General features: G+C 41.1%; 1 protein-coding gene across 1 annotated transcript; it reads left to right on the top strand.

Moving 5' to 3' along the window:
- The first annotated feature begins 595 nt into the window (after positions 1-595).
- On the top strand, positions 596-22860 carry LOC110168529 (uncharacterized). The gene is made up of 14 exons (XM_055162463.1): positions 596-653; positions 1655-2350; positions 2829-3324; positions 5820-5974; positions 7480-7635; positions 9206-9352; positions 10266-10391; positions 11025-11206; positions 15514-15518; positions 15587-15654; positions 17786-18469; positions 19410-19920; positions 21947-22311; positions 22847-22860. The coding sequence occupies exons 1-14, from the start codon at positions 632-634 to the stop codon at positions 22858-22860; spliced, it is 3627 nt and encodes a 1208-aa protein (XP_055018438.1). The 5' UTR covers positions 596-631.
- The last annotated feature ends 1324 nt before the right edge of the window (positions 22861-24184 follow it).

Below are 24184 nucleotides of genomic sequence, written 5' to 3'. Positions count from 1 at the left end.
TTTTACCATAAAAACTACTCACAAATGATGAAGCGAAATGGAATCACTGAAAACAAATTCCAACATCAGCAAAGATATTTTAGCCTGATTTGTTTTATTCACAAATCTTTGAGTAACTTTTTATTATTAGTCTGTCTACATCTTCAAAGCTCAAAATGCTCTGTTCCACCTTGTGATGTCATGAAGTGGTAGTTCTCAAGTGAACAGCAGCTTTTAGTTCAATAAAGATGGGCATTTCCAGCGCTGAAATTACTCAAATGATTTTAGTGTACACATGACATCACAAGGTGGAACAGTGTTTTCCTTTTGACAGAGGAACTTAAATCTGCAGGGTTTGTGAGTTAAGCATGTGTGGAAAAAAAAGAAAAACACAACTCCAGGTCTGTTTGTGATAAGAGATCGGAAAAAGCGTAATATGAGCACTTTAAGGTAAACTGATGATCCGAGTCTTTCTGCTGTTGCTCTGTTTCTGTGTAGTTACACAACGCAGCGCACGCTCCAAATTCCACTAAACCTGGCCGACCAGTTTCACCTGAGTCTTTTAGAGTCAAAGCTTTTATCGTAAACACATCCTCCTTATTCCGAAATCACGCTCAGTCTGAACAGCACAAAGATTTTAACAGAGTGGGAAATGGACGCAGAAGGACCCGATGGTGAGTGATTCTACTCCAACATGCAGGAACTAGTAGTTAGTATTTTAAACTGAACTATAACATCTGTAAAATATCTGTGTCAGTGTTCTTCTCTCACTGGATTCATGAAAGGGACTAGGGGCTCGTCTTGGGACTCACTATTTTATTTTATGACCAGACTCCTTGTATTAATTAGACAATGTGCATGAATGAACCAGAGAACATAATCTACACACTTACACACTTACACACTTACACACTTACATACTTACACACTTACACACTTACACACTTACACACTTACACACTTACACACTTACATACACACTTACACACTTACACACTTACATACTTACACACTTACACACTTACACACTTACATACCCGACTGTCCGAGGAGGGTAGTAGTAGTCACTTACATTTAATAATAGATAATAATGGATGATGATAAAGTACTACTGTAGCCACAGCGACACCAGCTTTGACCACCACCATCTCACACACACACACACACTTTCATACTAGAGTATCATTCTCAGATCTTAAGACATTCAGACATGTGGCAGCCTTGTGTCATGAGACTTTTGTGTATTTTGCAAAGTTGACAGGTTAAAACTATAACAAGAAAATCCCTGGACAGGAATCTACATGCAAAAATAATGACTCAAGTATTTTGTATCACCAGTTTGTACTTCTACTTGAGTAATATTTTGAAGTAAGTGAGTAGAGTTTTTGGTGAGTGTACAGGTACCCACCTCTGATGATTATTAAACTATTTGTGTAGAAAACTCGACTATTAAGATTCCTGCTGGATAAAGGCTCAGCTCACTGCAGCTGTGCAAAGTAATTGGTGTCCTGTTCTTTTTATAAACATTTAAAGCATCTGTCAAAGAAATGTCACCCAGCAGCAGCCGCAGCAGCAGTCTGTGTGTGAAGTAGAGTTCACTAGTTCACTGATGATTCAGAGGTTTCCTCAGGATAAAATAAATCTTACACTGAAACACTGGGTTCTGTTCTGTCAGACTCGGAGCTGCGTCTGGTGCTCGTCGGCTCTCAGAGGTTTGGGGTAAATGCTGTGGCCAGTTCCATTTTGGGCCTGGAGGGCCCGAGCGCCCAGGACTGGGGCAAACGCACGGCCCGCAGCGTGACCCGCTCTGCAGAGGTGAAGGGCAGGAGGGTGAAGCTGGTGAAGGCGCCCGCGTGGCTGCGGAGCTACCACCTCCAGGACACTGCGGAGCTGGTGAGACAGGAGCTGGTGCTGAGTCTGGCCCACACTCGGCCCGGGCCACACGCCTTCATCCTCCTGTGTGAGGTGGACCTGCCCTTCACCAGCGCCTGTGCCCGCGCTGTGGACGCTCACCTCAGCCTGCTGGGTCCACACGTGTGGGCTCACACTCTGCTGCTCTTCACCTGTGGAGACTGGCTGGGACACAGCTCCCTGGAGGACTACCTGGAGGGGGAGGGCTTACACCTGGCTCAGCTGTTGGACAGGTGCGGACACAGATACCTGCTGGACTCCACCAGCGCTCCTGACCTCAGCCGCAGACTCATGACCAAGGTCCAGGAGCTGCTGAAGGACAACGGGGGACAACACTTCCACATAGACGAGGACAGAATACAGAGGATTGTCCAGAGCAGAGAAGAGGTGAACAGGAGAGCGGAGCAGAGGAGGATGAGGAGGAAGAGGAGCGAGGAGGGGAGCCGAGCCCAGAGCCAGGGTGAGTGATAGAACCAGACTGAAACAAACACAAACACCTCCAGATGAATGTTTACACAGCAGGGACAGACTGAGCAGATCCACACTCCTGCACACACTGCTGGTGAAAGACACAAGTAACACTGAAGATAAGAGTTAACTACAGTTTATCTACTGAGCTCAGGATCATTAGAACATTAAAGCACAGGCAGAGCAAGAAAAACTTGGTCACAAACACTTTAAATTACACAACACATACAGTTCATGCCACAGTGACATGACACTTCCTCCCAAAAAAAACCCAGTGACACGTGTCATGGTTAAAGGTGCAGGACATTCCACAGGATTACATTAAACATATCTGTCTTGCATTTACTGAATTACTGGATTCAGAAAGAAAATACTTGGTCATGTCAAATCATACAGGAAAATAAAATGAAATAAATAAATCATAAAAATTCAATTCGGTTCTGTTCCTCTTTGCTTGTGTGCTTTTCCAGCCTGCTCCCTGTCTGAGATCACCATTGCTCTGCTGGGTTGGGTTTTCGCTGTAAAGACCAAAGTTCGCTGTGCTCTCCTCGGAGTCCCTGAATATGAAGGTCGCACTATGACGTGTACCAAGATCAGCGTTGGCCTGAGCGAGCATCTCAAACTCACTGTACTGGACGCTCCTGGGTGGTGGAAGTACTTCTCTCACAGTTTAGTCCCTCGGCACATCAGGACGGAGATCCAGCAGGTGTTCAGGGAGTACCAGGAGGCGGGGCGTCTGTCCACACAGGGCCGGGCGGTGCTCCTCATGATCCCGGCAGACACGTCCTTCACGCAGGAGCAGCTGAAGATCATACAGGACAACATGAAGCCTCTGGGCGAGCAGATCTGGAGGCGTACGATTCTGGTGTTCACGCGCGGTCACTGGCTCGGGGAGTTCACCATAGAAGATCACATCGAGAGCGAGGGGGAGGCGCTGGTGTGGCTGGTGGAGCAGTGTGGGAACAGGTGTGGAGAGTAGAGCTGTCACACTAAAACTCAACTTTCAATACTAAAGAACACACTCCATACTCAATACCCAGTGTTGGGAAGGTGACTTTTAAAATGTAATCCCCTACAGATTACAGATTACATATCCCAAAATGTAGTTTGTAACGTAATCCATTAAATTTCATAAAGTGTAATCTGAATACTTTGGATTACTTGATATTGTCATGTTTTTAAAACGACATGAATATAGCAACCACATCCTGAAAATTCTTGTTTGTTCTCTTCAAATTGAGCCCAAGTCTAAATGCACAGGCACAGGTTTACTGTAGAAACAAAGACGAGGATCTTAACATAAGATGTTTTATCTGCCAAAAGAAAAGAAAAAGCCCAGACTTTACTGAAGCATATTAAAAATATTATTGACAGAGAAATGATTTTTATTTGAGATCACTGCTGCCTTAAAGTATGTCCACCTACTGTTAAGTGTCATAATGTTAAGACCTGGTTTTAGACCTGGTTTAGTCCTAGTTTTGTCTTGGTTTAGTCCTGGTTTAGTCCTGGTTTAGTCTTGGTTTAGTCCTGTTTTAGTCCTGGTTTAGTCCTGGTTTTAGTTCTGATTTTAGTCCTGGTTTAGTCCTGGTTTAGTCCTGCTTTTAGTCCTGGTTTAGTCCTAGTTTTGTCCTGGTTCAGTCCTGGATTAGTCCTGGTTTAGACCTGGTTTAGTCCTGGTTTAGTCCTGGTTTAGTCCTGATTTTAGTCCTGGTTTAGTCCTGGTTTAGTCCTGATTTTAGTTCTAGTTTAGTCCTGGTTAATCCTGGTTTAGTCCTGGTTTTAGTCCTGGTTTAGTCCTGGTTTAGTCCTGGTTTAGTCCTGGTTTAGTCTGGTTTTAGTCCTGGTTTTAGTCCTGGTTTTAGTCCTGGTTTTATTTGTGGTTTAGTCCTGGTTTTAGTCCTGGTTTAGCCCAAAATGTGAAAACAGGAAAATACCGCCATGTAATCCATTTATTTCAACAAAGTAACTGTAATCCAATTACCACTCATTGAAACAGTAACTGTAACTGAATCCAGTTACTCATAATGTGTACTCTGATTACGTGATGCCAGTACATGTAATCTGTTACTCCCCAACACTGCCAATACCGATCCCGACAACCATGATCATGTCAATTTAGAACATGTCCGTCACCTGCTCGTGTAATGTTCCATGGTTTGACTTGAAACATTTCCATCTAGGATTTATTCATTGGGTGTTTCTTTTGCTCAAAAATATATGAATTATTTCTGTGAACAGGGACGACTCTCCACAGATCTGAATTGTAAAGTAATGTAGTGCTGTAACCCGCTCATCTCCAGGTTTAATCTACACTGTGGAATATTTGAGACCAGAGGTTTTCGTGCAGCATCGTTTAGTCCTGGTTTAGTCCTGAATTTAGTCCTGAATTTAGTCCTGGTCTAAACCTTCTTTTAGTCCTGATTTTATTCATTTTGGTCCAGGGGTCGTATCCAACCTACTTTGATCCCAAAGGAGCCGGATCAGAAAACTCATGTCATATAAACCCCAAAAATAAGAATAAGTTCAAATATTTGTGCAGAGAAACACAAATCTATTACAGAAATCTTTTTTAATTGATGAACTCTTTCTTTTACAAAATATTATAATATTATGAACAACCTGAAACTTGAAGAAAAATAAAATTTCAACACAATGTTTGAACATGAACTTGTCTGTAAACAGGAATAAGTCCATTTTTGTTGTAAAATCCTGCACTCGGCTCCACTTTTCTCATGTTGGACATTTTTCTGATGAGGGTGTCACGGTCAACAGTCAAAACGATCGTCCTTTAAGAGCGTTTGGAAAGAGACAAGTCTTCATTTGTGCTGCTCTGGTGGGAGGGGCCACGTACAGAGACACTGGAGACACTGCTATGATAAGCGACGCAGAAAATTACCAACATTATATATATATATTACATAGAAAATATAATTAAAATATTTTAGTAGAAAATCTGCTGAGGGGGCCAGATCCGGCCCTCCAAGACCTTTAATCTGGCCCCCGGGCCATATGTTTGACACCCCTGCACTAGATGGTTTGTAAAAACCCCTGAAGTGCAAGTTCGGCCACCAGCCAATCAGCAAAGGGTCATAACGTTCTGTGTTGTCAACAATTCCCGAGAGCGAGGATTTAAAGCTGGAACAAAGAGAATGTTTGGTGAATTTTATAAAGGGGAAAGATGTTATTGTCCTTCTTCCTACAGGATTTGGGAAAAGCTTAATATACCAGTTAACCCTGTTATTACATACATCACGACCAAATAGCAGCAATTGGTTAAATAATAAAAAGTACCCACCTACTGTCGAGCAAATAAATTCAAAGACTGCGAGGTCAGACGGTTTGTACGAAGTGAAACCGTCTGAAGAATCAGGATAGCTCAAATGAGGATCTAGTTTCAATAATAGTTTTAGTGTAGATTTGTTGTCTTACAACAAAACCAAATGAAGTTTTGCTTTGAACAGGTACTTTGTGTTTGATGGAGATGCAGACCAGAGTGGACTGAAGGCTCAGGGGCAGCAGCTCATCCAGATGGTTTTGGACCTGTGCACGTCCGGACCAGATCCACACCAAAACCCTGAACCAAACACAGCACAGGAACCTGGAGAAGAGCCTGAGGGTAATTCAATCCTGTATTATTTCTATGAGATATCTTCACTAAAGAGTTTTCACTGCTCATTTCAACAGCAGCACTGATTCCACGTTTGTATTTTTTAATCAATTCAAAGCTAAATTGTCTTGTCACTTGGCCAGGTAAATAAAGGCAGTTGAAAAAGCACAAAATCACAACAAAACATGTTTTAAAAAAGAAAAAAAAATCCAAACTTTACTGAAAAAAATCATTTAAATATCACCAAACTAGTTGAATATTGCAAACTTGTATAGATGCATCAAGAATCTCGGACTTTCATCGCACAATTCATACTGGGAAGGATTTTCCAAAAAAGTGAGCATCAAACCTCCGTGTTTGTTTTCCCAGTGGGATGAGTCTGTTGACAAAGTCGAACTTTTCAAGTCTTTTGAACCATATCACTTTTGTTTCTGGTTCTGATATTGTCATATTTTAGTTTTGGGATTCGGACATTGTAATTGTGTGCTTGTTGGATCCTAACAGCAGAAAACGGCTCGAGAAATGTGTTTGTGAACTCCATAAATGCAAAAGTGAATCAGATGTGTGACTCAAACCTCTGTTCAAACTGTTTCTCTTCCCAACGGAACTGAAAAATAGTGAAATACCACACTGTTTTGCATCAGGTCCCACGGGTGCAGGGCTCTAAGTTGTAGTCATGTTTTCAGCAGTTATCTCTTTGTAGTGTTAAAATAAAGCCTTTTTTAAATAAAGTATATTTTATTTAGCAGATCAACCAAAATAAAATATTATCGGCCAATAACCAATAAGATAAAAAGTCCAAATATCGGCCAACAGAAATGTCACTCTATCTCTAATTAATACATGGAGCAGTTACCCCTAAACCAGAAGATATCCACTGCAGTACCTAAAGTAACATAAGACAACCTTTATCAGTCCCACAATGGGGAAATTTCAGTGTTGCAGCACACAGTTCATGAACAGCAAGTGATTGGAAATAGGCACTCAAAAATCAAGATAAATGAATATTAGAAAGTAACTGTAATCTAATTACCACTCACTGAAACAGTAACTGTAACTGAATACAGTTACTCATAATTTGTACTCTGATTACATAACTCCAGTACATGTAATCTGTTACTCCTCAACACTGGCCAAGTGTGATGGATGAATTGAACTAATTGTTTATGGAACAAATCATTCTGCCCTGGAGCTCTGTAACACTTTATTTTGTAACTGTGTGTGTTTTTTATACATGTTTGTTGTACATAATGTGGATGAATAGAATGTGAAATGTGGGACCTGCCTCAAATCTGAAAGGCAAATTTACCTACGGGTACGAAAAAATCAACCTAATCTAAAACTCAAGATGACAATGTTCACTAAAAAGGTTAGATTAGGTTTGATGTAGTTTCATGCACTGACACTTGACCAAATGAGTGTCTAGTTCTGATACCAGTTTAAGTATCTTTTAGTATCTGACTTTCTATATTTGACATACATACATTTTGACAACTCATGTTTTGTTGGTGCAGAGGAGCCAGTGGATGAAGACCTGAGGAAGATGGTGGGCGTCCTGCACAAGGTCTGGGCCTGGGGCTCATGGGAAATCGAGGAATTGGCGGCGAGATTTTTTGAGCGACCTTTGTACGAGTTTGCAGATATGGCAAGCATGCACCTCACCAATGTGTGTAAGTCAAACAGTGGCAGAGTTGAAATACCAGATTTGTGAGCTTTACTATGTCGGAAAAAAAGATGTGAAAAGCACTTACAAAGTCACCGGTTGGGAAAATGCAAACTGTTAACTCTATTTTTCATGTTTTTGAGACAGTAAAAATACTATTATTATTACCTATTACTTACTTATGTATGTGGGTATGGATTTATTTGGCAGGAACAATGCAGAAGGAGTAAAAATTAATAAATAAATAAAAAACTTGCAGCAGGTGTAATGAATAAAGAGCAATGTCAGACTCAGGCACTCAAAAGTGAAAAAATGCACCGCACACTCAGATGGCCGATGTCCAAAAGCTTATTTATTTTCAAAATAACATTTCAGGAAAAAAAAAAAAACACTGTGTGCTGTGGTCCAAAGCAAGAAAAATATCTGATGAAGGCTTTTTGTGTTGAAACTTTATTTTAAAAAGAAATAAGCTGTTGGCCATGGGCCATCTGAGTGTGCTGTGCATTTTTTCACTTTTGTCTGGCTGTTCCTTACATTTGCACCACTACTAGAATTTTGGTGTGCATTTTCTTTTTTTTTTTTTTTTTTTTTTTTTGAGACTCAGGCACTCAGACAATACTACTATACTTGTATCTAAGAAGAGATGCCAAGTATTTGTATATCTGTATCTGCGTTGGACCCGTGTGCATCAAAGTAAATCTCAGTCTAACAAACTGAGCTTGGATGAATGTTTTTCTCGATTTTTAAGTGTTCATAGTTGAAAGATGGATTTTCATTGAAGCAAGTTATTTTTGACTGGTTGCTGGCTTGTGAAAAAAAAAAAATTAAAGGAGTTCAAAAGCTACAGATACGTCATAGAGACATTTTGCTTTTTATTATTTATTATGTTGTTATTATTTTATATTTTGCTTGCTTCTGGATTCAATGTTTAAGCAAAACTATTATTAAACATTTATTTGAATAAGAAAAGATTTAACATTAAATATCTCAAAAGAAGAGAAAACAATAAATAATTCAATAAATATTTAGTTTGGCTCACGACTTAGTTTTAGTCTCAGTTTTTAACTTTGGCCTCTGTGAATTTGAGTTTGACTCTCCTGATATAGAGCATATGAAAAGTGGTCATTGTGAAGTTTTAGTTGAGCTTTTTTATACTGAATAATGAATATACTATAAGACACATTAAATATTACTCCACTGTAAATACATTTCAATTAACATTTAAATGTAGCTTTGCTTTTGCTTCAGCTTTTCATAAATAATCCAGGAAAAGCTGCTGAAAAGTGTTTTGTTCTGTGAAAAGCAGACAAGTCTATAGATCAGTGACAAGGTCGACTGCTGTATTTATTCAACATATTATAAAGTACAACCTCCTTTAGAGTGAAAGTGCTCTGCCCTTGTTTCCTAGTCTTCTCAGAGGAGGATACATTCCTAGTGCCTCAGGCTAGTACCAGCAGAGTGAAAATGACTTATGGAAAGCAGCCAAAATGTTTCGATCATAAAACTATGTTCAGATGGCCGCCATTAAACGCCTCTCTACACTGAATGACTCTAACACAGACTTGTGTTGTGTTCAGTCAAAGGCTCATCAGATGTGCGTCTGATCAAACAGCCCCGAGAGGTGGTGGAGACGATCCTGAGGGAGGAGATGAGAGGAAAGACTCTGGAAGAGGTGGTGGACACCGCTCTGCAGATCTACTTCAGGAAGGAGGTTGGAGCCTTCGGTGAGGATCAAGATGCCAAATAGAGATCTGTTCATGTGCTACATTTAAGACCATCTGTGAATTAAAGCTTTCATCATACTAACATTTCAAATTCAGTGTAGGATTCAGGAATATACTCAATTCCAATATCACAATGGTATTTTTTTTTTCTTTAGTCAATAGATGGTCTTATATGTGTGTAATCCTTCAGTGGCCCAAGGAGGTTCTGAAGTGGACCATGTGTGTACACTAGTCTATGTGCTCTTATACTTGTTCTGATCCAGCTCAACATCATTCTTAAAGCTGTTCAGGAAAGTGTTCAGTACTTCACATGAGCATCTAGTTTTATACTAGTGTTAGAATCTGATTTTCTTCTTTTGACAGCTCTACCCTAAGGACAACAAGACCTAAACAGGTCTTCCCTCTGTCTTATGCCTTAGGTCTTCTTTATGTTTGTGTCTGATTTTAAAATTACTTGGTAGTTTGGTAAAAATATTAAATTACAATTTCTCTGACAATTGTGATTGTGATTAAATTTGTGATTTGTCTTTTAATAACAGGATTCTGTTCAAGATTCATTTTAAACACATCCACAAGACTTGACAAAAGCCTGAACTATAAACTAGTACAAGAATTACATTTCAGTTGTTTTTTTTTTTTGTGGTTTTTATGCAGAAATATTTTTGTTTATTTTAGTGGAACTTATGGCACTTTAAAAATTGCATCTTTGTGATTTGCCAGTTGCCGTTCAAATAGTGAAATGATCTGTTTGTGATTCATCTTACAGCCTTAACCTAACCACCGTGTCCTCTTGTGCTGTTTAACAATGTGTGATAAAGCAGAACAGTTTGTTTTACCTAGACAGGTCTTCAGCCTTCTGTTACTGGGCATTAAACTGACTTTATCTACTCCTCTGTGTTTGGTGTGTGTGCAGACATCGTGTCCATCATCTGTGAGAAGGACCAGTTCAAACCAGAGTGGAAGAGTCTGTTTGAGAGAGAATGGGCCAGACGTGAAGTCAGGCTCAAGGAATATGTGTTTAACCGATATGTCCGAGCAGGTACACACTTTACCTTTGGCAATGTAAGAAATACAGGAACCTTTAAATGGTCTTTAAAATATTTAAAATGTCCCAAACTCAAAAGCTAAATACATTAAATACACTCTCAGTTTTTTTTACTTTATGTGTAATACTTTCTACATTTTAGATACACACAGAATGATGTAGGAAAAGAAAAGTTAAATCATTTTGCTAAATATTTTTTACATTTTATATTTAAATACTGCACCCTTTGCTTTGACGACTGTGTTGAAAACTCTCGTCCCTCCCCCTGTGAGGTTCGTGATGAAGTCTCCTGAAATGGTTTTCACTTCAGCTGTGCCTTGTCAGGGTCATGGAATGTCCATTACCAAAAGTGATCAAAGCAAAGGGTGGCTATTTAAAATAATCTAAAAAAGAAAATGTCACTTTTCTGGTGGGGGTACAGTATGTTACCAGGTGTCAGTACTTTGCCTGGTTCCATGGTATGGCATTACCCACACTGAAAATCATGGATTCTTATTGTGAGCAAAGTAGAAACTTTGCCATGGAGACAAGCAGCTGACTGACCCTCCACAGGATTATTACAAGTGTCAGTTTGTAGGATTAAATAAATGAAGTGAAATCCTCTGTGTTTGTCTGTGTTTCCCTCAGGGGCAGATGAGGCGCGGAAACTGATGGAGAGCCATTACAAAGTGTCCAGGTGGCTCGACGCCATGCCCCCGTCCATAGAAGACCTGGTGAAAGTTGTCACGCTCAAACTGCAGTCTGCGCTCTCTCAGTCGCTCCTGTCTGGACCTTTGAGTCGGAGCAGCTCTCCAGAAGTGTTTGTTATAGTGTGAAAATTTGATTGTCTTAAAACATATCTGACAAATGCCGTTGCAGTTCACTTATTAGAGCTCACAAACACAGACTTATTCATCTGAACAGAGGCATCTGAAGTGTGTTGCCCATGGACACTACAACATACATTGGCCAAAGCTGCAAATGAACCTGCACCTTTGAGTCAGTGCAGTGACGTTGTTGTTTCTGATCACCTATATACCCAGTATATCTTGACTCAGGTAAGGACCTATGAAAAGAAAATGACTCAGGGTTCAAGTGATAAAAGTTATGGTGGTAATGAAGGATTGATGTTTTTATTTATTTTTTGATAATGGGACATTGTAGCTCCTGCTGAAGGCTGGTTTATGCTCAAGTATTAAAACGCAAATGTGCTGCACAATGGACAAACAGCCAATCAGAGAGCTCTGATGCACCTGACAGCCAATCAGAAAGTTCAGTGTCAAACCTGACCGCCAATCAGAGAGCACTGATCACCTGAGAGCCAATCAGAAAGCTCTGAGGTCCATTAAAATGTACACTTAAGTTTAATGTGATTGTCTATTGTCTGAGTAAATAATTCAGTAAGTATGAATTCACCTTCAACATGACAACCCTAGTCACAGTTCAGGTGTGAGTTGTGAGGTGTGCTGTTAGCATGCTAGTTGTTGTTGGTTATCAACAACAACTAGCATGCTAACAGCACACTGTTGTTACTTCCCGGTTTATGGCTGATCATTTAAAAAACTGCACTGTAACATACACATTGGATGTGCAGTATTTCTGTGGGTGACATGAATAGGCCTGTTACACACATTCTGAAGCAGCATTTATCACTAAAGAGAAACATCATGATAAACAGTAAGAATTAAAGTACTGACAACATGACAATAAAGACGGAGAATCCCAGGAAAACATTTTAAATAGAGAGTATCATTAAAAGACCTGAGCTGCAACAGATAAATAGTAGAATCAAACCATAAAGTGACTCATTTAACCCTCTACAGCTCAAATTTTACCATATGAAAACTACAATAACAAAAATCTCCCCACTATTGCAAAAATAAATGTAAATGTAAATGTACACACAATAAATACTGCGCCCAATTTAATAGTAGTAATTATCATGACAGGCTTATACAGCACATATGCATCTCTTAACTTCTGCATTTATGTTTTGACTTGTTTGGCCGTTTTTAACATTTGAAAATAATCCAATAAACACAAATGTATTTTTGTATGTGTGTGTCCCTCCTCTGTATTATATAATCACTGTTCCTCTTCTGTGCCACATATTTTCTTGCTTCATTCTTTCTCTTATCTCTCTGAGCACATTCTGGGCGTGTCTCACATAAATACCATAACCAACATACCATTTGATTTTCAGTGAATGACAGTTGGTAGTACACAGTCGGAAAAGCATATGTGGTTGCCTCCCATAAATTCAATCTAACTAGGCCTGAAAATGTGAAATAAAATTATCGTTGTACTGTGTAAAAGCATTGGAACATAGGGTAGAAAAAAGCGTTACCGGTATCTGGCTCCTTTAAGTAAAGACAATATAAATATGACAATAAGAGTAATTCATAAGTGGTTAAAACAGATTCAAAAAAACAGAATCAGTGGTGAAAAGGAATTTAAATGTTTTTCTGTGTAAACTGTAAAACTGTGAGGTAATAGGTATTCAGAGCTAATGTTACAGATTAGTTTTTCAGTACAGGTATTGCATTTGAAGTAGTACTTGGATATACAAAGGCCCTGTTCACACTAATATGTATTTGATTCATTTTTGTTGTGGATGCAGTGTTCGTTCACACTATTCCACTGAAAACGGCTCCAGAGACAGAACGATCTGGTGCCTCCAGCTCCCACAGATTCATCTGAGTACAGATCTGATCTGACACTGTGTGGACGCCTGAAAACACTGATACTCTGACGTAGGTCTGTGCACCACAAAGTAATTCACCACCAAAATGCTAAGAGGGTAGAATATATGTCCATTAATACCTATGTGTATGACCTGCATGTAAGAACATTTAAGTAATGTATCTTCCATGAACATCTCAGTTTAACATTGACACAAAAGCTTTATTTACACCATGATCTTCACTTGGCACACCTTTGGCACCATTATCTAAATTGTGGCATATTTCTGTCTAACTGGTGTCTGCTGGTCTTCATAGTCTCACCACACTTGCTTTATAAACCTCCTCTTTTGGAAGCAGAGTCAAGGGGCTTGAACACTCAAAGATCAAACTATGTTCACTTTTGAAATCAAACTATGTTGACTTTTCTAGTCCCCCAGGCCTGTGTTATTGATGGTAAATAAACTTCTACTGTGTAAGACTCCAGTTAGTCTCCAGCCTTTTACTTCCACCCTTTCTTGGTAAAGCTGAAAACTTCGACAACACTGCAGACGTATAATCTCTGAAAAGTTTCACATGAACCATCTGCAATGAGACAGAAGCACAGAACAGACTCACCATCAGCAGAACACCCTCTGTCACAGAAAGAACACTCATATTCCACTGAGTTGGGTCCTTCAGTCTGACAGAAGCTGAACCACATCAGCGCACAATAGCGAACTGTTTTCTGAGCTCAGTTTATGCAAATTAGCCATGTGGTTTTAAGTTTTGTTTCTTTTTGGCAAAAATTATATCTCTCTTGAAGATAAATAATGAATAAATTTGCAAAGCCCGATGAGTTTTTGGAATATAGACCAAGGTTTATTCTTGTTACAGCAGATATGGACAAAGCCTACGCCTGCCCTGGCCACAGCCTAACAGCCTCTCCTCCAGCAGCATGTCACTACTCCATTTGACCCGAGTCTCTGCCCAAGTATCTGCCCCAATGTTACAAAGCACCAAGTTTATCTAGCCTGAGATGACCAGAAGACACACCTTTCAAAGTGAGAAGGTGACGACTCCTACTGAAGTGTGGCCAGATGTGCTTGATCTGATTTGCTCTATATTCACCTGCATTTGTCATTTCCTCACAAGATAAGCAAGCAAAAGGGAACAGAGGTATTTAGTTGAGTTTTAGTTTACAAGACCAACTGTGTTTCTAAAAGATAAACTAATCACTATTTTAATGTAATCAGTCATAATCAGTATTTTCCTGTGTTGGTCTGGTCTCAGGTAGAAATCACATTCATTTACACAAAGACAGAATGAGAGAACATTTTTCCACAATCTAAATTTCTATCACGGTTTCTGTAAAATGTAAACAAATATGCTCAAAGTTGTGTGGATAGGGAAGGATTGCAGACACAGAAATTACATGTCTGAATGCAAATCGTTATCAATATGGTGACACAGTGATTCGTTTCAGTGTAAACGTAGCCAAAGATAATATTTCAGAACATCATGTATCAAGCGATCTCCTGTATTGACTTTTGTTATTATTAGGGCTGAGAATGGCAGGGTCTTTCATGATTCAATATGATACAAGATACGATGTCATGGTGATACATGTGATAATCAACATAATACACATGTACTCGATGGAAACATGTGAATGAAACAAAACACAACTCCAGGTCTGTTTGTGATGATGGAACAACATTAGAACAAACAGAAAATCACTGAATACAGAGTTTACATTGGTCTAAACTGTATTCCTATCATCCGATGGTTTTATAAAACCTTTTACAACTTTCTGTGTGGATGGAGTTTGCATGTTCTGCCTGTGTCTGGGTGGTCACTTTGGTTTCCACTGTGAATCCAAACATGCGCCATAGGTCAGATCCTCCAGTTAAATCAGTCCTGACCAAGACTAACTCAAGATCTGGAGATGGGTCCCACTACTCTTGTCCAGAGACACTGAAGGATGGGCCAAATGCAGACGACACATTTCCCTGTTTTGCCATCACTCTATTGCTAACAACAAGTGTTTGAATGGTAATAACGCTTTATATTTATATGCAGACAGTACACAGCGCTCTTATTTTGACCCTAAGAGTTGCTTTTACAGTATATTTGTGCTGCCAACCCCACCAGTAATACGTCAGATGAAGAAAAGAGGCAGAGCACTTCACTGGGTCATAAAAAAGTAAAAAATAGCAGTACAGGTGCTCTATGAGGGTTAAACTGTTAATCTTAACAGAAAGATACTCTTACTGAAAAGCATAAAAACTGGGCAAGGTACAAACCCAAACTGAATATATAATATAACATAATGAACTGAGAATAATGTTTATGCCCTGACGAAGACCATCTTGCTGGTTGAAACGCGTTAGTGTCTCTTCATGCAATAAAGGACTTTTAATATATTCAGTTGGAGTGCCTTGGGTTTGTACCTTGCTCACTCTTACATTTTTCAGAAAGGGTACCACATCCAACTCTTAATAACACTGAACTGGTTGCACTGTTGCATGTTTTTGTCATGATTCTCAGGTGTCTGTCTGAATGTCCCTGTCTGGGCACGTTACTTGACATCTCATGTTGTACTGAGGCCACACTGGGTCAGTGTTTACACTTGGGTTTAAGGGGTATTTATTATTTATGGGTTTGCACTTTATGGGATGCTCCAAACGCAATTTTACTGTTGTTCTTCTGTGACAATGACTAGAAGTTGAAATAAACAAACAATAAACAAACATACATTTTTCAGTAAGGGTAACTTGAAGTCCTCTTTTCTTCATCTGACGTATTACTGGTGGGGTTGGCAGCACAAATATATTGAAAAAGCAGCTCTTAGGGTCAAAATAAAGAGTGCTGTGTACTGTCCGCATATAAATATAAAGTGTTATTATCATCCGAAACCAGAGAGTAACACTTGTTGTTGTAACTTTCTGTTAAGACCACCAATAATAATTTTACTTTTGATGTGACTGCCACCTGACTTTACCCTTTCTGTTCCAGAGTACACGGAAAACCACATTCCAGTTTTGTTTTTGTGAATTCTGGTGATACTGATGAAACCGGTTAGAGTGCCTACATGTTTTGTTTGGCCTGATACTAGAGCTCACAGGTAAAAAATCTCATTTGCGTTTGCTTTTACAATGGTGCGGAGAGCAGCTTGTCCACTCTGTCATGGAAGAGACAATGTCCAGTGGTGAGTTTGAACATTCATTTTACTTTTTAGTTTATTAAATAGACTAAATAAACCAGAGGCGAGGCACGGGGTCATATAGTCATCGTTTCATTAACATGGCAACAAATGAAAATACAGACCTCAGACACAAATGGTCTTTTTTGAGTTTCATTCTGCAGCAGAAGGAGACAGTGTAACAGTGTAACAGAGACAGTGTATTTAGAAGAGTACATGGATAGTTGTTTGGGAACCTGTGATTCACTATGGACTTCATCTAACCTGTACAGACATGTCTCACCGCACAGACGAAATATGAGGCATGCTGATTTAAGCGTAATCTGCCCACATTACACTTTTCTGATCTATGTTATAATGTTTCTTCATCACCAACATACCTGGAGATGTGATGTAGAGGTCTGCGAGAGACAGAGTTTTCATTCCCACTCCCACCTGCATCTGCGATATTTTGTCCCTCTCCCACCCGCAAATCCCGGAAGATGGGGACGTTCTCTTTCTTAAGCTCTATCAAACAAGGAGAGGCGGAAAGGAATTGTCTAAAATGTGCATGAGATAGACGACATCTGCAAGTTTAGGCTGCTTAAAATGTATTTATTAATGCCAAATAAAATATCCAGCACAAATGATGTATGACGGTCAAACTTGAATCATTTATATATTTTACTTTACACTCATATTTAGTTTGCGGGACTGCAGTTTATCATCACACCAGCCCGCTCCCACATTGTGCAGTCTCACTTCTGCCTGCGTGATGGAATTGCCCATCTCTATTGCACTGAAGGTAAAAGGAGCTGTTAACTTGAAAACTACTGTTTCATGACATCACCAGGTGGAACAGAGCATTTTGATCTTTGAAGATGTATTCAAACATGTGTGAATGAAACAAAACACAACTCCAGGTCTGTTTTTGAGCAGACAACAACATTCTAACATGATTTAAAGCTCACGAGAGTCACTTGGTGTAATATAGGACCTGTAAGTGGGTCAGAACACGACATGTGCATGTTCACCTCTGATGACTGGCTCATGTCCCAGGGTCAAATCAATGCAGTTGTTCTGCACAGCTCCTGACACATCTGACAGTATCACAAAGCTAGTGGTGTTTGCTGTGTTCTGTACATGCACCTCAGCCAAACTGTTGCTTTGTGTTGAATTTCCACAGAGCACAAGGGCTGGACTGGTTGATCCACAAAGACTAAACAGACTGATGAAAAACAAAAAAGCTTGGAGCAGCTGCAATTTAGGACAGACATGTCTGCAGATGAGCCTCATGTGATTATTGTTCTAGTAAATAAATAAATAAATGCAAATAAAATCATTTGGATTCCCATGATGCTCCTTGGCCCTGATTAGCTCCTCAGAAGTTTGTATAGTTCAGGACTGACTCTGGACTAAACCAGCCTTCATGCACCACACTCCCAGACGCACACTCACACACAAACGCACTCACAGACATCCTCATATCCCTGTCTCAGTTGTCCATTTATTTCTAATGGCTTTTTTAAACACTGATACTGACTCAGATTTGTGTTTGTGTTCAGACTCGCCTGCAGACCTGCGGCTCGTCCTGCTGGGCTCGCAGAGGTTTGGGGTGGCCTCAGTGGCGAACAGGATCCTGGGGGGAGCAGAGGAGATTCAGTGGGGGATGTGTAACACCCACAGCCTGAGTCGCACTGTGGAGGTGGAGGGAAGGAAGGTGCAGTTAGTGAAGGCCCCAGTCTGGTTCAGAGGGTACCACCTTAAGGACACTGCGGAGCTGGTGAGACAGGAGCTGGTGCTGAGTCTGGCCCACACTCGGCCCGGGCCACACGCCTTCATCCTCCTGTGTGAGGTGGACCTGCCCTTCACCAGCGCCTGTGCCCGCGCTGTGGACGCTCACCTCAGCCTGCTGGGTCCACACGTGTGGGCTCACACTCTGCTGCTCTTCACCTGTGGAGACTGGCTGGGACACAGCTCCCTGGAGGACTACCTGGAGGGGGAGGGCTTTCACCTGGCTCAGCTGTTGGACAGGTGTGGACACAGATACCTGCTGGACTCCACCAGCGCTCCTGACCTCAGCCGCAGACTCATGACCAAGGTCCAGGAGCTGCTGAGCGCCAACGGGGGACAACACTTCCACATAGACGAGGACAGAATACAGAGGATTGTCCAGAGCAGAGAAGAGGTGAACAGGAGAGCGGAGCAGAGGAGGATGAGGAGGAAGGAGGGAACTAAGACAAAACCAGGTTTGCAAAGGGTCTTCTGCAGCTTTAACATTCTGAACATGAAGCTGGGTGTGCACTGACTGCAGGGGTCCTGTTAGACTTGTGTTTACACTAACATGCAAATTTAGTACTTTGTGCAGGTTACTTACAGATTGCCTGTCACACCCACTACAAAAACTGCACTGCACTGGTTAAATCAACACCGACCTCTGCACCAAAGGTCAGTGTAGTGGGTGCAGAGGTCAGTGTGACAGGTGCAGAGGTCAGTGTTTGGAAGGAGATTGATTTGAATGACTTTCTAAATCTCACAGAACCAGTGTGAGTTGTGAACTTGCAGTCAGTGTCCACTTGGCCTTACAAAGTCTTTAAAATGAATCCGTTCTCTCCCTGATCTCGGCAGAGTTCTAGTCTAGGCAGGCCCAGATCTACAGTGGTGCAAAACGGTGCTCTGCAACCTCATTTTAGGCTGGCTAAATAATGACACTTACTGGGAGATTATTGTCGCCTCTTTGAAACGCATATGTGCCCACAGTCACTCTGGACTCATCACTGTGTCTGGGTGAGGCGCAGGTCTGTGGTTGTTTTTTTAGAATAGACATGTGTTACAACATGGCCCCACATTAAACCATACTGTTTGTTCAAACACACAGCAAATGTTGTAGTTGTGTGACATGCAATCTGTAAGTAACCTGCTCAAAGAACTGAACCCAGCCTGCAGTCAGTGTATATGCTTGTTATACACTGCTCCTTCTCTTTTTATTGTGAGGGAGCAGCAGGTCTACTCCAAGCTCCTTGCGCCAACATCTCAGTGTCACCTTGTTCTTTTGCTCATGACTAACTGCTCACTATTGTTGTTGGAGATTAAATAAATAAAATGTCTTAACCATGTGCATGGTTGATGTCACTGATACGGTGCAGGAGAATAATCACAATGCCTGTGCTGTGCTGTTTGTTGTTGCAGATTCCCTCATGTCTAAAATAACCATCATGCTGCTGGGTTGGGTCTTTGCCAACAAAACCTCCGTCTATGGTGCTCTCTGTCCCTCGCTCCTCCCTGAAGTTGACGGGCGAACAGATAAATGTGTCAGTAGCTCCAGGAGGGTGACAGTGGGCTCCTCCTCCGTGTCCCTAACCGTAGTGGACATTCCCGGGTGGTGGAAGTTCTTTGACGCCTCTTTGGTCCCCAGCGGTGTCCGAGCGGAAATAAACAAAGCATTTGATAAGGCAAAAGCAGCCCAACAAACCCCATACTCAAGAACAGCCTTTCTTCTGATGCTGCCGGCAGATACCTCTTTCACACAGGAGCAGCTCGGGATTCTAACCCAGAACCTGCAGCCTCTGGGGGACACTGTCTGGGAGCAGACCATCCTGGTGTTTACTGGAGGTCACTGGGTGCAGAACTTTGATGTGGAGCTGCACATTGAGGCTGAGGGAGAAGCTCTTGTCTGGCTGGTGGAGCGCTGTGGAAACAGGTGAGTATTCTACATACTTTTACATCAACTTAAATCTAATATGTTTTTACTCAGTCAATCTGGAACCTCAACGTCCACATGGGTAAAGACCTTGAAATTTGGATGGGCCTGTAAGACCTGCTCTGAACCCAAGCGCTGTTGCTGTTACTGGACTTGTGTTAGTCCGTTACAGTGTGGCGTGTGGCCACTCTCATGAACTTGTGTTGCTGTGCTACAGACCTTTGCAATCGGAAAGGTCAGCAGGTTGTTTTAAGAGGCATGTGTACTAATGACCACAACAGGCTCACACAGCACTTAAATGATGATCCACTGGAATGTGTGTGTGTGTATATATATATATATACACACACACACACATATATATATATATATATATGGACAAAATTGTTGGTACCCCTCTGGCAATAGAAGAAAAATCAGCAATAATCACTGAAATAACTTGAAACTGAGAAAAGTATTAATAAATAAAAATTTACTGAAAATTGTCCAACAAACAATAAACATTGTTTTACACTTGTGGTTCAACAGAATCATTAGAAAAAAACAAAATAATGAAACCTGGACAAAAATGATGGTACCCTTAACTTAATATTTTGTTTACGATTTCTGTAAGTGTCAGTGAGACTTCTGCTCTGGTCAACAGGTATTTTGACCCATTTCTCGTGAGCAAACTGCTCTAGTTGTCTCAGGTTTGAAGGGTTCCTTCTTCACACAGCATGTTTCAGCTCCTTTCACAGATTTTCAGTAGAATTGAGATCTGGGCTCACAGAAGAACACTCCAGAACAGTCCAATGTTTTGTTCTCAGCCATTCTTGTGTGTTTTTAGCTGTGTGTTTTGGGTCATTATCCTGTTGGAAGACCCATGACCTATGACTGAGACCAAGTTTTCTGACACTAGGCGACACATTTCAGTCCAAAATACCTTGATAGTTTTGAGATTCCGTTGTATTTTGCACAGATTCAAGACACCTTGTGCCAGATGCAGCAAAACAGCCCCAGAACAAAACCAAGCCTCCTCCGTGTTTCACAGTAGGGACAGTGTTCTTTTCTTGGTCTGCTTCATTGTTGCATCTGTGAACATAGAGCTGATGTGTCTTGCCAAAAAGCTCTAGTTTTGTCTCAACTGTCCAAAGGACATTCTCCCAGAAGCTTTGTGGCTTGTCAGTTTGCATTGTGACAAATTCCAGTTTCACTTTTTTATGATGTTCTCTCAGCAGTGGTGTCCTCACATGAAGTCCACTTTGGCTCAAATGGTGACAGATGGTGTGATATGACACTGATGTACCTTGCCCTTCACATTTAATTTCTTTGGCGGTTGTTCTGGGCTTTTTGTTTCCATACGTATGATCCATCTCTTCAATTTGTCATCAGTTTTCCTCTTGCAGCTGCGTCCAGGGAGGTTGGCTTCAGTCCTGTGGACCTTAAACTTGTGAAGAACATGTGTAACTGTAATCACAGGAACCTCAACAAGGCCGGGTCTGTGTGGTACTTGGATGGGAGACCACTGGGAAAATCAGGTGCCACAGTGGGTCGCCAGTTATTAGGTTATTACTTAGTCAAGACACTTAAACCACATTGCCTAGTATGAAAGTGGTGTGTGAGTGATGGTGGTGCTTCACATCTTCTAGGAGACTTTCAGATGGTATTTCACTTAGCTTTTGTAACTGGCATCAGTGTTGCCTTGTGTTCATTCTGGCCATGATTTTATCTTTCAGGTCAGTCGCTGCCTCATTCAACGTGATACTTATTGGGACTTCGTACCCAGTCTTTGCTTGGGGAATTGGTGTTAACTCCCCTCTGACTGAATATCCTGGCTCCCCCTTGCCGTAGCATTTGTGTTATACCTCGTCAATAGCAGTTGCCTTTTGTGGATGTAGAAACACTGAGCTACTATTTGTAACCCTAGTCCTAGGTTTTTTTGTTTGTTTGTTTTTTGTTTTGTTTTTTTAAATATATACTCTATTCTTAATTTGTATTAAGTTAAGATGATATTATTAAAAATAACTAGGTATAATTTTTCAAACAGGTATTTTGTGTTTGACACTGAAGCAAACAAGAGTGGACTAAAGACTCAGGGGAAAAAGCTGATTCAGATGGTTTGGGACCTGTGCCAGAGCAAACCAATGAAAGGAAGGACAACCAGAGGCAAACACCAAGTTCTCACCAAAGACTGCCCTGAAGTCTTCACAGACGATCCCCCTCAAGTCCTCACTAAAGATCCTGCTTTGGCCAAAGCTCAGACCTCAGTGGACGAGGACCTGAGGAAGATGGTGGAAGTCCTGCACCAGGTTTGGGGGTGGAGCCAGTGGGAGATCCAGAAAATCAAGTCCAGACTGGACCTAAGACCAATCCTGCAGGTCAGGGACAACAGGAGCGTGTTTACACCTACCGGTAAGTTAAAGTTTAATACTTTTACTACTATAGTAGTAGTTTAATCTTTGAATAATACCATAATCTTGGTTGCACTGTACGGGTTTTTTGCTTCATTCTCGAACACTACAACTCCCTTAATGTTCTAGACTTAGACCTAGATCAACTTTTTGATCCTCACGAGAAATTATTTGAACAAAGTAGCTTACACATTACAATATATACTGAATACAAACATTGTAAGGAACAAAAAAAATGTTGTTACAAATATGGACAGAGCAATGTCTTAGGAACAAAAGGATGCCACCTCTTCTAATGGAAATGAACAACAGTTACACTAGAGTGGCACCAATGAGACAACCCCAAAAACAGGGCTGGTTTTACATGTGGAGGTAAGTTTAAGTTTCTCTTGTTTGTTTGTTTGTTTGTTTGTTTGGGGTGTTTTTTTGGCTGGTTTTCCAATAGTACTGCTTTGGCTAGAGTGATTCGTACTGCTGGGAGTATGAGGTCATTCCTTAACTCTACAGAAGTTAAACAGATTGTCTGACTTCTCCAGGATGGCAAATCTGAACATGCCGTAACAAGGAGATTTAAGTCTCCCAACACAATCTCCAGAAGATGGAGGAGATTTTAGGAGACAGACAGTTGCTCTAGATGGGCCACAGGGCTGTAGAAGGTCCTCAACCAACAGCAGGACCCATATCTGGTCCTTTGTGTGAGGATAAACAGGTTGAGAACTGCCCGTGCTCTACAGTTTGACCTCCAGCAGACTACTGGTGTAAATGTCTCTGTACAAACAATCACAAACAGATTTATGAGGGTGGCTTGAGGGCTTCACATCCTGTAGTGGGCCCTGTGCTCACCACCCAGCACCGTGGCGTTCCACTGGCATTTGATGACATCAGCATTGGCAAATCTGCCACTGGTGCCCTGTGCTTTTCACAGATGAGAGCAGGTTCGCCCTGAGCACTTGTGATAGACGTGAAAGAGTCTGGAGAAGACAAGACGAACACTATGTTGCCTGCAATCAGCATGAGCGGTTTAGTTGTGGGTCAGTGATGGTCTGGGGAGGCAGATCTCTGAAGGGATGCACAGACCTCTACCAGCTAGAAAACATTAGGTATCAGGATGAAATATCCTCAAACCCATTGTCAGACTCTACACTGGTGCAGTAGATCTTGGGTTCCTCCTGATGCATGACAATGCCTGGCCTCATGAAGGGATTGATATAGTTGAATGGCCCCCATGATCACCTGACTTAAACCCGATAGAACACCTTTAAGACATTATGTTTGGGTCCATCAGACGCCCCCAGGTTGCTCCTCAGACTCTACAGGAACTCATTGGTATCCTTACTTGGATTTGGGAGGACATCCCACAAGACACCATCCATCGTCTCATTAGGAGCCACAACTTTGTCAAACATGCACACACACAAGATAATGAGAAGCATTTTGAGTTGCAGAAATAAAATTTTGGCAAAATGGAGCCTGCCACATCATTGTTTCACCATTAAAAGAGGTGGCATCCTCTTGTTTCTAAAACATTGCCCTGTCCATATTTGTATAGATATCCAGCATTTTTTTTTTCATATTGAGATATGAGCAGTTTATTATAGTGTATTGCAAAAATATAAATGGTAACAATAAATTCTAAATAAGTAGCAAAAATATCAAGAGACTGGTGTCAAATAATTATATAAATGTATATGTATAAATGTCTCCAGTTCACTGCTGATGACATGAGCAGCTTTACGGATCAGTTTGTCAATCTGCCCAATGTCCCTTTTCCTGGTGCTGCTCCTCCAGCAGAACACAGAGAAGTACAGAGCACTGGCCACCACAGACTGGGAGAAGACCTCCAGTAACTTGCTGCACACACAGACCTGCACTTT

This window comes from Boleophthalmus pectinirostris, unplaced genomic scaffold (genome assembly GCF_026225935.1).
Source record: "Boleophthalmus pectinirostris isolate CB_2022bp ecotype Guang Dong unplaced genomic scaffold, ASM2622593v1 HiC_scaffold_5, whole genome shotgun sequence".
In the NCBI taxonomy this organism is placed as follows: domain Eukaryota; kingdom Metazoa; phylum Chordata; class Actinopteri; order Gobiiformes; family Gobiidae; genus Boleophthalmus; species Boleophthalmus pectinirostris.
Note: the sequence above shows the minus strand (reverse complement) of the source record. Positions and strands in the feature narration are given on the sequence as shown.

Coding starts and splice junctions, on each gene's coding strand:
- LOC110168529 (XM_055162463.1), top strand. CDS start 632: ATGGACGCAGAAGGACCCGATG. Junction 3,325..5,819: donor GTGGAGCAGTGTGGGAACAG/GTGTGGAGAGTA, acceptor TGCTTTGAACAG/GTACTTTGTGTTTGATGGAG. Junction 10,392..11,024: donor TAACCGATATGTCCGAGCAG/GTACACACTTTA, acceptor TGTTTCCCTCAG/GGGCAGATGAGGCGCGGAAA.